The 14,059-nt window shown below is 32.2% G+C and overlaps 1 protein-coding gene across 8 annotated transcripts in view; it reads left to right on the top strand.

Annotated features, from left to right (window-relative positions):
- The window catches only part of LOC143199517 (uncharacterized), a 180,369-nt gene that overhangs the window by 150,021 nt on the left and 16,289 nt on the right, over positions 1–14,059 (top strand). For 4 of the 8 annotated variants that reach the window (XM_076409392.1, XM_076409396.1, XM_076409395.1 and 1 more), the window contains 4 exons: positions 1,767–1,952; positions 3,131–3,306; positions 10,202–10,405; positions 11,996–12,217. In XM_076409392.1, coding sequence (XP_076265507.1) covers positions 1,767–1,952; positions 3,131–3,306; positions 10,202–10,405; positions 11,996–12,217 — 788 coding nt within the window. Of the gene's footprint in view, positions 1–1,766; positions 1,953–3,130; positions 3,307–10,177; positions 10,406–11,995; positions 12,218–14,059 lie in introns of all 8 variants that reach the window. The other 4 variants (XM_076409394.1, XM_076409388.1, XM_076409393.1 and 1 more) reach the window with 1 other exon arrangement.

The following is a 14,059-nucleotide window of genomic DNA, read 5'->3' as shown; positions in this document are numbered from 1 at the left end:
TTAAACTGGATATTCGTTTCTTTCGTCCCAAAATACGTATATTTTGAGACTTTTATCTGTTTATAAGAGGTAAAAAATTTTAGCACTTTTTCCATACATATAGTCGTGAAAATTTGTGATTTTTTGCAATTTTCGAGGTTTTTATTGCTATATAATTTTTATATAACCTTGAGTTTTTACGTTATATGATGAAAAGTGTATTTAAAGTGTATTAAAAGTGTATTAAAAGCGAATTTTGGTTTATATCACATATCTCAAATAGTATAAATTTTAAAGTAATTTAACATGAATTTTCGTTTATTTGGTCCCAAAAAAAACATATATTTTAATAATTTTACCGTACTTCTGGAGTTAAAAACCGTGACACTTTTTCCACATATATATAGTGACTAGAAATTTATTGTTACCAAAATATATAATACAATTCATAGGATTTCATATCCTAATTGGGGTTTTTGATATTTAAACGCGTTTAATTTTCAGTTCTCATTATGTCTTACTCTTGACCGATCTTCCTCATTCGTCTAATCTGGTATCATGTGAAATCTGTCTGTTCCTCAAATCTAAGTCCGCGTTAAACCAACAGACACATATAAGTCAAGTACAGTTTTGAAGAACGGAAAATTAAACTAGGACGATGCAAGTACAAAAGCATTCGATCTCGAAGAGTATAATAATTAAACATAAACGTGTTTGTGTCAGGTATCGGAGAATTACATCTCTATTCAGCTCTCCTCTCAGTTATAATTGCCAGTTATTCATGGAGTGGTCAATTTAACCTACGCAGGTACTATTGATTACAGCTGTATATATTCATTAATAATATATTCAGGTGACAACAATACAATTAGTAAGGTTTATTACGGAGTAATTTACATTGGGAGGCCTTTACAATTAATACGTTATATTATAGTTAATATTGATTTTTTGGTATTGTGCCATGATATCTTAAAAACGTGTTCGTAATTATATTTATTTACGTTTTTTAAATAGTTTAATATATATATATATATATATATATATATATATAGAAACCTTTTGGTCTGTTTAAGCGTTATTGGAAAAAAAATTTAAACTCTCCATATGTTTGATTGCAGTTAATTGATATTCAAGGTTGAAAGTGCATGAACGTATGGAATTTACAGTTAAAATTGAACAGAATTGAACTAAATTGTATTTATTCTTGGGGTGTCTCCAGAGATAATGAGTTTTTTCATCACAGAATATGTAGTTTGTATGAAATATGGAGAAAATTGGTAGTTAACGATGAATAATAGCACCAATATATCTCAATCTATATCCAAAGTCACAAGACATCCTCACTAAGTTATTCGTAGACCCTATATTAAAGAAATTCATTTATATAGGTGTTGGAAAATGTATATTATGATATTATTTTAAAATTTACATCACGACCTTTTGAGTTGAACTTTCCTTCTGTAAACTACACAGTTTTAAACAAATCGAACGAAAACTTTTGCAAACTGTTTCAGTTAACGTTAGGCAGGAGAATGAAATTTGTGTTTTACACACGGCTGGCGGCAAATTGGCAATTTATTCGGCCGTCCAATAAGAAAATAGCATTTCATTTGCATAGTTTCCCCTATTTTATTGTTTAGAATGTTCATCTGAAACGAATATATATAACAATATAGTTATAAAGTTTCGAGGTTTAAAATTAATTGGGGGAAAAAACCGAAAAAACAAACAAATCGTTGGAAACCGTTTTAAATGAATGCTCAATTAACTTAATAACGTTGTTACAGGTAAAACATAGTAAGGCAATGAAGAAACCTGATAAACTGGTAAGCGACTCCCAAGAGAAGGCCTATTGGAGGGTGTATCGTCCCCCACCAGGAATTTCCAGTTCTCTGGAACAGGTTCCGGTGCCGACGAGGAGCTGGAACGGAGTAAAACCGCGAAAGAAAACGATAGAAGACTGCAAACGAGAGGTACGAACGAAACATTATTACAGTCCTTCCAATAAAACAGCCAGTGCGCGTCATCAAAACTTATAATGCAACGTTGCCGCGTCAAATTTCAGGTTTAGTTTATTTTGACTAGGACATAACAAAATTCTAATTAATAATTATATTTACAGCAAACTCTTTTGCCACATCACCTGTGGTGTAGGGTTCTAGACACGTTTCTTTCATTTAGTTGTATGGCTTAGTGGCCTAATCTACTTAATTAAGGATGGTTTATCCCTGTAATGTATTTTATTTTCATTAGAGTGCGTATTTACCTTTTTACGTTTAATTCTTGTTTCCTTGGTTCCTGTGTTTCCCTGTTAAGTCATTTTGATATATGAATTTTTCCTGAATTTCTTCTGTTACTGGCTGTGAACGTTTTCTTCATAAATTAGATTTAACCACTATATTCTCACTGTATTTGCTATATTTGCAAAACAATCAGTATTAATGATGTCTTAATAAATTCTAACCTAACGCTCATGCATATTCTAAACAGTTACACAAATATCTATGGACATAAATATCTCACACTCTACAATATGATTTTATACAGTTATTCTATATTTATTATATACTTAACTTTAGTTGTTTCTGCTCTTATCCCCCTGAGTTGGTAATTAATAGCCCACAATAAAAGTTTCATTTAGTCTCTTTCATTATTAGAACCACTGTTCAAATTAACTACCGAATTGTTAATTTTTGATATATCAAATACTTGTTAACGATTTCGCCATCTGTCGATTTCTTTTTCTGTGTATCTGATTGAATTTATTCAAAGTAACTGCAGTGTTTATTTTTTCGGGCTGGTTTTTAAAAAAGAGTCATGTTTTAAATAATTTTGCAGACATATGGCAACGGTGTCGACGAATATCAACAGAAATAGAATTTTATAAACTGATTCGGTTATATATTCGGACGCATCAGGCATCATTCCGTCTCTTTTTATTTTATGTAATGCTAATTAGTAAATTAGTAAGTTTTACGTTTTTACAAAGTGAATTGGACAATATGTTCGATGGTGTTGATAGCATGCTTTGGCTTTTTTATTAATATAAACAATAAATAATAAATACCTAGTTGTAATATGAATGCTATCCAATTTCTAAATTAACACAAGATAGTTTAAAGTAAACAATAAGATAAAATATCATTTTCAGGTTGAACTGTTGAGGACCAGTTTATACAGAACAAGGATCAAAGTATCGCAGGCTCTAGAGAACCTGGTTCAGCACGTGGAGACCTACTCCGAGTTCGATCCCCTGTTGGTACCACCTCTACCATCCAACCCTTGGGTCAACGAGGACGTAACCTACTGGCAGCTGACAGCCTCATTGTAAGTACATCCTCCGGTTTTACTAGATTGCTTCTAATATGATTTTATTAGGTTTTTGATTTTCGTTCTTTCTTACCAGAACATTCGAAACAACCCCAAGAATATTCCTTGTTTTATATGATACAACGTTAGTTTCAGTTCTTATTTTGAAGTGTCCATGTCCATGTTTTTTATCGACCATATTGTTTTGTTTGATATGGAGTTTATATGACAATCCTTTATCGCAGAAAAACGGTATTTTCTCTTTGTTGGTTAGCATCTTTGATGCGATGCTGCAACAAAACTAAGTAAACCATACGCAAAACGGAGAAATAATGATTTTTTAACAGACCTAATATATATTGAATATTAAAAATGTTGAAGTTGATTTAACTACAGTGTTTGGGTTGCATGTTGAATGGCAACGTTTCGACAGAATATCATCTGGCTTCTTCAGGTCTTGTTTGTTTTTTTGGTTATGTTATTACCTATAGGCCGTTCACTGGAACAGCGAACTCGCGTCATCTGAATTGATGACGTCAAAACGCCGCAGTGTTGCCGCATCAATTCTGAGTTTCAGTTCATTTTGGTTTTGACATACAACAACACTCTAACCTAAATACAATAATTAATCAAAAATACTGTTATCAAATATAATTTAATTTAATATTATAGTATATCTAATGCATATATTATCGAAGAAAATAAAACTATAACTATTTATACAGCTATAATAGTGTGTAGGTTAGGGTTGTGTTTTATTATATTTACATTAATCCCTTTTTGAAGGTTTAATCCACCTAATTAACAATTCTATATCCAAGTAATATATTTTACATTCATTAGAGAGTATATTTACCTTTTAGGGTTAGTTCTTGTTTCCTTCGATACAGTGTTTCCTTGTAAAGTCCTTTTGATATCACTATATTTCTCCTTAGTTTATTCTGTTACTACCTGTATACATCTTTCTTGATAAAACATCTTTCTCCCTAATGCATGTGCCATATCTGCAAAACAGCTAGTATTCTTTTTCTCCTCATACATTTTAACTAAATGACACTATTCTTATTATGATCTTGTCATGAGTGATCATTGGTTCTTTTCTGAAATATCCATGATTCCAAATACACAAATTTAAATAATAAATCTTCCTTGATTTTATTATATGCTTTTAAAAATTGTTCTTCTATATAAATTGTATTCGCTATCTATGTTATTCTGTCAGGCTTCGGCATTTTCTATCAGAGTAATAATAAGCAGCCATTTGAAATTTATCAAAACAAGCAAAGCGTTAAAGTAACGGTTGCCTGTTTACAGCATTGTGTCTCTTTTTAATTGGAATAAAAACGAAAACATTATTTGATGCTAAAACGATTTTACATATTGCTGCAGGCAATACATTAAACAACTTGATGACGTGAGTTCACTGTTATTTTGAATAGACTATATGTTATTTCTGATAGTTATATATATATATATATATATATATATATATATATATATATATATATATAACAAAGAAAGAAATCCTAGCTCTGGGCTATGTTTAATGTTTTAGAGTATTTTCAATTACTTCAACTAATTAAGTTTTGCCCTTTGAGGGGATATTTACTGTCAGGGGCAGAAAGAAACGCTTTTCAGTTGCAAGCCGTTTAACTATTCTTCGAGGTTTAGTTTTTCCCATTTGTATTTTTCTCTTGGCCGGAATAATTAACGATTTCCATGGTACGTGAATTGTTTTGAATTTATTTTATATCCAAAGCGAATTAGAACGTTCGATATGTACGTGTCGTTTTGTATAAAAGTAAAATCTGATGATATATTTTAGAATCAGAGTTGTTTTTTATAGTTAATAGTGATTTTAAGGTATTTGCTGCTTAATGATTTCTTGGAAATGTCGATATATATAACAAATAAAATCTAATTGGGGAATAAGTAATTTTGATTTTTCCTATAAGGTAGCATAACTCCAGTAAAACTTATTCAATGAAGCCATACATGTCTCCCATAAGATATTTAAGATATGCGTTCATAATTCATCATTTTGTAACAATTTATATGTATTTTTATAGATTTTCAAGTAATTTTATGATAAATACTTAAAGGTGAATAGGTCCCTAGGAATTGATTTTTCTATAGAAGAGAGATAAATACATTTGTATTTTTTAACGTGTATGTTCTTCTAAACACTTCAATATCCATGTTTACTCGACATATTTGATATCAAGTAAATATGTCTCTTGAAGGTTTCTCCGTGGGGAATCGAAATATTTCTTCCAAAATAACAGTTCCAGAAATGTAAAAAATATATTATTGTGTACTCAAAAATAATATTATATACCCAAGGATTTCAATATTTGATTATGAAATAAATAAAAAGAAGAAATTAGTTAATATAAATCGCTGGAAAGAATCATCTTAAACTCCAAAAAATTGCTACCGAGAGATCCTGATCAACGAGTTGACTACAGTAATATAATCCTAAAGCTGTCTGGTGAAATTGAAGATTTTTCGTCTAAATTCATAATGAGCGATGAAGCCCATTTCCTTCTCAGTGGCGACGTCAATAAACACAACAGTCAGTTTTATGGAACACAGAATCCTCAGTTAATTCATGAAACATCATTGTATCCACTAAAATCAACTATATGATGTGGTATTCATGCTGGAATATATCATTGGTCCCTATTTTTTTGAAAATGACCAATGATCATTGCATTTACTGTTACTGCTGAACGGTACCAAGACATGATTCGAAATTTTCTTTTGGCTAAAGTGGAAGAGCAAGGACTAGAGGACATGTGGCTTCAGCAAGATAGACGTTAATTTAATTATTGAATGACGTTTTTCGACGAAGACCAATTTCGCGAAGTGGCGATGGCCAGATCTCCGGATTTAACAGAACCACACTTTTTCTTATGGGGTTTTTTACAATCAACAGTTTCTGTGAATAAACCCCAAACGACTCAACATCTTAAGGACAATATTCGTCACGAAATTGAAGAAATCCAGCCTCAGATGTTGCAGGATATCATGAAAAATACCTTTAAAAGAGCCGAAAGTTGCAAAGCGAATCGCAGTTGCCATTTAGCCGATATAATTTTTCAATCACAACGAAAAAAATGTAAAGATCAAATAAATTTTCTATAAAAACCAAACTTACTTATCTTTTCTTTGAGCAAAGTTTTAGGGAATCAAAATGGTAGCGATACTTTTGATACACCCTACCTTTATCTACCTTTATATTGCCCTACCTGCCTCGAACGTTATCTGGACTCTCTCCTGTCAAACATACCAGAGTATGGCTTCACTGAACCATAATTACTAAAGATTGTAATACTATTCAATATTATTAAGTGAATGTTGCCCACTGCGTTTTATGGTTAATTTTTATATCTCCGAATATATTTCAATCATTATTCATGATTGATATATAGCAGGATTTAAAATTTTAACATTGCAGAAAAATTACTTGTGATTCTGTAACAAAAATTGGTAATTTTAACTGATGTCGCAATCACTATGCACTGCAGCTAACAAATTCACAACTGTAAAAATGTATTCATACACACTAGCAAATATCTGCGTCAGAAACACTGTATTTAAATTACGAATATAAATACACCTTTGTTATAAAATCGTGTAAAATTACAAAATGTATATTGTATGCTTATATAGTTGACCAAACTGAACACTTAAAACAAAGGTGATATGAAATTCTAGCATCTTCCTTTCTTCGGGACTCACCACTGTGTCCTCTGAATCCTCAGGTCTCATCTATAATCACTAACCTAGTGTTCCTTGAAAGTCTAAATAATATTAAGAAAATAGTTTAGTAGATGAGTAGTATTATCAATCAAATCGTTCAAAAACCAGCTGGTTTTTAGGAGAAACGAAGAAAAGTGAAGAAGTATTAGGTGCTTGAGCGTACTATGATCTTTCTGTCACTTTAAAAACGCATTTATTTAGACAAATTGGTACAATATATATTAATCAATATATTTCGCATAATTTTTCCCGTCTTTCTGACAACATAGCAATCCTGTGTCAAAAGAATGATGTTGGTTTTCCAATGATCCAATTATTGGTCCATTTGAGCTCAAGAGTGTATCCTTGACAACTTCAGCAACGTCTGGCCGAGCATTGTCATGTAAGATGATGTTTTTGCGTCTGTTACTCCCTATTTCTGGTCTTTTTTTTTGCAATAATACGTCGTTCAGTTTGGCCAATTGACATTGACACCAATGACAATCAAAACCATCGAATTTATTGTTTGTTTACATTGTATCTAATTTTTAATGTTTTCACGAATTTTTTTCAATTCTCATGTCAATGTCAAAGTTCATTCAAAAAGTGTTATTTGATATATTTATAAACTAAATAGTGACAATTTGCAACATTTTACGCATCTATAGAGCCAGCTATAGTCGCTGCAGCTTCTAATGGTAGTGGTTAATTCATCAAGATCTTTTTGATGAAGTCATGTCACGAGAGATAACTATACTCCCCCCAATCATACAGAATTTCCATCATAGCGCCCTCTTAATGAAAAACCTTACATTATACTCGATTACTCAATATTAATTTTCAATTATAGCGAAATTTAAAAAATCCTCTGCAAGAACACTTCATATATTATACGTGTCCCAGTCTCATCATATTTTCTCATATATCAGTTGTTTTTATTTACGACACACGTCATGACCGACCGAGTTAAGGAACTTTTCATCTGACAGTACATCTCGTAGAAGTTTTCGTGTAAACTTTCCCATATTTTTTCCATCTCCGAGGGATTTGTCGTCCTTATCCCGACGCAAAATGATATATTTCAAATTACTTTTATGGTTTTTAACCAAGAAATATGAGTTACGGAGTAATAAATGTCTCAGTGTGTACGGGGGATGGACAAAATAATATGAGCACCTGATATGTACAGAAAATGTATTCTTTAATAAAGTGTAATTACCATTTGGTTTTATATAGATGCAATACTTGGCGGAATGGTGCTTGAATAGTTTCCAACTATATATTGTCCCATACTTGTACCAAAACGTACGCCAATTGCTTCAGTGATTCAGTGTAGCACAACTATGGAAGGTGGCTGAAGTAACTATGATTGCTAACTCACGAAACAGCGTTATGCCGACCAATATCACTATTGCCGACAATGTCCAAATTAATATTTATTGGATTAAAAAGAGTAAAACCATTTGATATAGTTCAGTGAAGTTATTAGTAAAAATCAGTGTAAAATAATAAGTAATAAATAGTAGGAATATATTATTTTGTCACTCCCTTTTATTTTAAATGCATAATAATTAAATATGCACGAGTAACAGTAAGAACAAAGAAAAACAAAACATTATCAGTGACCAAACCGTAGCAAATTTGGGTAACAAATGGTTTATTGGTGTTATAGTAAATAATAACAGGTGAATTGAAAAGTCCACGGCCTGACACATAGATGGCACTACTAGAATTAAATCCATATGTTTTTTATTTAACCCTAACCGTCAAAAGATGCGTGTATCAATTTTACAGCTCTCGTATCATTAGTTTGTGAATTATAGCATTTTGAGTGAAGCAACTTTTGTTATTGTGAAAAAAATGGATAAAAAGAAATTTCGCGTGTTTGATAAAATATTGCTTTTTGAAGGGAAAAAATACAGTTGAAGCAAAAACTGGACTTGATGCCGAGTTTCCGGACACTGTTCCAGGAAAATCAACCATCAAAGATTGGTATGCTAAGTTTAGACGTGATGAAATGAGCACCGAAGACGGTGAACGCATTGGACGTCCAAAAGAGGTTGTTACCGACGAGAACATTTAAAAAATCCACAAAATGATTTCGAACGACCGTAAATTGAAACTGATTGAAATCGAAGATACCCTAAAGATATCAACTGAACGTGTACATCATATCATTCATGAATATTTGGGTATGAGAAAGCTCTGTAGTAGGTGGCGCGCGATGATGATTCGGAGCAGTGTTTAAAGATAATCAAGCGTAATAAACGCGAGTTTTTGCGACGATCTGTGAAATTGATGAAACATGGCTCCATGTCAAACAGTCGGCTGGCAAAGTTATGGCATCTGTATACCTTGAAAAAGGAAGGACCATCAACAGTGGCTATTAGATAGCGTTACTGGACCGTTTGAAGGACGAAATCGCCGAAAACGTCCGTATTTGAAGAAAAAGAAAGTACTGCTTCGCCAAGACAATGCACAGTGTCACAAGTCAGTGAGAACGATGGAAAAAATTCATGAATTGTTTCCTCATCCACCGTATTCTCCAGATCTGACTCCAGCGACTATTTCCTGTTCTCAGATCTCAAAAGAATGCTCGCTGGGAAGAAATGTTCGTCGAATGAAGAGGTGATCGCCGGAATGGAGATCTATTTTGGTATCGAAAAGTTGGAGGATCGCTATAATCAGTGTATCACCCTTGAAGGGAATTATGTTGAATTAAAAAAACTAATTTTGCCAAAAAATATGTTTTACTACGGTAGGCCGGGGACTTTTCAATTGACCTGTTAAGAATATAATATTTTGTCACTCCCCCGTATCTTAAATGCATAATAATTGAATATGCACGAGTAACAGTAAGAACGAAGAGAGAAAAAGTCGATTCACAACGTTACCTGATAGATATTACGCGCGTACACCAACACTCACTCAACCAACAAAGCAGAATTGATTTTTGGTTTTTGTATTTAGCAACGATTGATTTTCTGTTGGCGACCAAGGCAATAATAGTGCAATTATTGGTTTCGTTATAATTTTGCCGCATTCAGACTTTTACCGTAGAACTCACACACCGATGAACAGATGTAGTAGAACATGCATGCAAACGCTGTGGCTTTCTAAATGGACAATTCTACTGTTTTATTAGTTTTATGCTACGATATGTTTGTAGAGTGGATGTGCCGACGGAAAAAAGGGTGAGGAAATGGGGTTTGTCCATGGAGGATTTACTGTCCGACCCTACTGGGGTCCAAGAGTTCACCAATTATTTGCAGAAAGAGAAGAGCGAGGAGAACATCCTGTTCTGGCTGGCGGTCAACGACCTGAGGAGGTCGTCCCAGTCTCAGGTGATGTGGAAGATACAGGAAATTTACGAGTAAGTTTTTTTCTGTATAGAATAGGTTTAGGAATATTTTTTATCAGTACCAAATACTCAACTCTATGCCCCCTTATCTTTTTCGTACTCAAATTTGTATTATGTATCCTTTTTCTATTATTTTTGTTCGTCATAGTTATGGTTTTTAATCTTGTCCTATCTCCTATTATTAGTTGTTCGATTCGTTTTATCATTATCATCATTTCTACTCCATATATTAATACTGGTCTTATTAAAGCTTTATATGTTTTTTTTTTTAGAGTATCCTATACAAAATTTTGTTTATACAAAATTTCCTTTTGTTTCTATAAATTTTTCTTTGATTTCCACCTCTCCATCTCCATTTCCTTGCTTATATATATTTTGCCTACTTACCCCCACTCTCGGTTTCCTATTTTTCGCTTTCTGTAATATTTTTTCTTATTACTCTGTATATTTTTGTGCCATCGTTCGTCCTGTAATTATATTTGTAATAACTTTTGAATAACTTTTCAATACTTGCTCTTACCACTCAGTTCTCTGCTGCATTATCTCTTTATCTTTTATCTTATTTGCAATTCCTAGTCAAATTAACAGTTTCTTATTCTTTATTATCCTAGCTTCTATTCTTAGTTCTTTCTTGACTTCTTACCGATCTTATTAAATATTAAATACTATTCTTTTTGTTTTTTTTAATAGATTATTCACTATGGCTTTCCTATGGTTGTTTTCTACTCTTTACTCTATTTTTGTTCTAGTCACTTTATCTATTTTGCGGTCTCCCTCGTTTGAAGGATATTATTTTTTCTGTCATGAATTATTTTAAAAGTTTAAGGAATATTGGTAGTGTACGGAGATATGTGACTGGAAGAATTTTCGAATAAGTATTAGAAATATACAACAAGAGCCTGCAGTTACGTTGAAAGTGTCTCAACAACCAACATTATTTAAAATAATTGAAATTGATTTAAAAGCAAATACATCGAAATATGCTGTTTGCAAAAATATATCCATCATAATCAGCAGTCCATCAATATAATAGTAAAATGTATTTAGTAAAATACTTTTTTTGCACTGTTATATAATAGTATATATTATTTGTTTATTCAATTTAACAAATAAAATAGTAATGCAGTTACATCAGTATTATTTAAGTTAGATATTATTAGATTATTATAGATATTATGTTAGGTGTATTTCAGATCTCTTTTAACCAAATTGTGACTAAATTCATTACACGCTTTCTAATTGGAATGTTACGTTGACTATCAATCACCTACTTTTCGTTTATAGTCAAGGGTTCGAGTTAGAAAAGATGTTAATAATATTTGGAATATTGTTGATAATATATATATATATATATATATATATATATATATATATATATATATTCAGCGTTTTTTTCAAAAAATGTATATTTATTCTTATACATTATTAATTTTTATATATCTCGAAAGTAATAAATTTTGAAAATTCCTCTTAAGGGTACAGTGAGATTTTGAAATTATGAAAAAAAAAACTCGATTTCTTCAAATTTCTAGACTGTATTTCAGACGTTAAAATATTTTTGAAGAATTAAAACTTGTTCTTACTTATCTCATTTTTTCTTAGGAATTATGTTAAGCATGGATCACCTAGGGAGGTAAATATCGACAACCAAACGATGGACAAGGTTCTGGAGGGTATGAAGAATCACAGCCGCTTCTGCTTCGACGCTGCACAAGAACACGTCTACAATTTGCTGCTGAAGAAGGATTGTTATCCGCGTTTCATTCGGTCGGATTATTACAAGAACTTGCTCTCGAACGGCATTCAACCATTGCAGAAGAAACGGTAAGTAGTAACGGTACATATGCATTTGTTATGGTAATAATGCTATTGGAATATCCATATATATTGTTGTTTTTTCAATGAAAACCAGTTTTGCGCAATATATTTCTACTGTTTATATTGAAGTGTACATAAATTTCACAATACAATAAGAGTAATGTAAACTAATTAATATGTTAGACAGAAATGTTACAATAGTTGGAAAAGAAATATCCACCTTTAATTAACAGTAAATTTTCGCTTTTATTTCTCGTTTGGTTTAATTAACTGTACAATTCGTAGTTCGAGGACGTTCAACAAGTTCGTGGAAATGGAAAAAAGGATTTATAGTTGCAAAATTAAGTTAGTTTTTCGGCTCAACTCCAGTTCATTTCTTCAAACCATCCTCCAATTTATAAATCCTGTTACTGCAGTGATTCTCGACCTGCACAATAGTGCTGCGGCAGCTATTGCCTTTTCGTTCGATGAACCGTTTCCCACGAGTACGAGAAGATCCGGAAATCTGAGGATGCAGAATCTGCGGAGTGAGCTGGACGTTGAAACAATTTGTACTTTTTTTGGTTTTAGTAATATTTCTTGTTAGCGAAGCTCTGAATTAATGGAACATCGTTTTTCGTCTGCAAATTGTGTCTTTTTTCATGAATTTTTAAAACATTTAAGTCAAAGGTCTGACGTTTTGGGGTCTGAAAGTATAGTGATTATTACATAAATCAGCACACTTACAAAATATTACTTTTGAATGGCCAGACCTAAATGAACTTTTGCTGATGTTCTTTTGAAAGGTGGCAACCGTTTTGGAGCGAGAGGAAATGTACCAGAAAAATGTAAAACATTCCAAACATACCAGAATCTTTAATGACAGACGAACAGACGTGTAACAGGCGTAAAATTGTACTTTTGTATGACAGTATTGAAAGTTATGAAAAAAATTTTGATTACTATATATGGTTATCATAGAGAGAAAAAACCTAATACCAACACATCAGTTTGGGTTTATTAACAAGCTTTCAACAATTGAGCAGGTCCACAGAATAACAGATGTTATTAAAAAAACCTACGAAAGTAAAAAGTATGCTCAGCCATATTCTTGGATGTAGCATAAGCCTACATATCGATAATGTTTGGCATGAAGGCCTTGTTCATAAACTACAGAAAATGTTACCATAACAACAAACCGAACTACTAAAATCGTTCATTACGGCCAGAATATTTAGAGTTAAACAAGAAGAAGCTTACTCTACAATAGAAGAAGCTAAAGCAGGTGTACCACAAGAAAGTGTACTGGGACCAATGCTTTGTCTATTCTACACTTGTGATATACCACGAATAGAGAATATTACGATGGCTATATTTGCTAATGATACTTGGGTTATAGCTGTCGGAGACAATAGTGAAGAAACCACACGAAAATTACATGCAAGTGACAATATAAATAATTGGACACAAGCTTGGAAAATAAAAATTAACGAAAGTAAATCTGTGCATGTGCATTTCCCCTACAATCAGACCGTACAAGCACCAATACCATTAAATAATACTACCATTCCATATAGCAACAACGCTAAATATCTCGGAATGAATCTCAATGCAAAACTTCGCTGGAAGGAACATATAAAGAAGAAAAGAAAAGAACTGGAATTGAAATATAGGAAAATGTACTGGCTAATTGGAAGAAAATTACAATTATCACTACATAATAGATTGTTACTATATAAGCATATACTGAAACTTATATGGATATATAACATGAACAAAATACACATTTTTCAAAACAAACTCCTGAGAACTATTGTGGGCGCACCCAAATACTATAGATCTGACTACCTACATCGAGACCTTCAGATA

Source organism: Rhynchophorus ferrugineus, unplaced genomic scaffold (genome assembly GCF_030347505.1).
Source record: "Rhynchophorus ferrugineus isolate W39M unplaced genomic scaffold, kcgeb_rfMv2 rfM7, whole genome shotgun sequence".
NCBI classification, from domain to species: domain Eukaryota; kingdom Metazoa; phylum Arthropoda; class Insecta; order Coleoptera; family Curculionidae; genus Rhynchophorus; species Rhynchophorus ferrugineus.
This window is presented reverse-complemented; position numbering and strand designations above follow the sequence as displayed.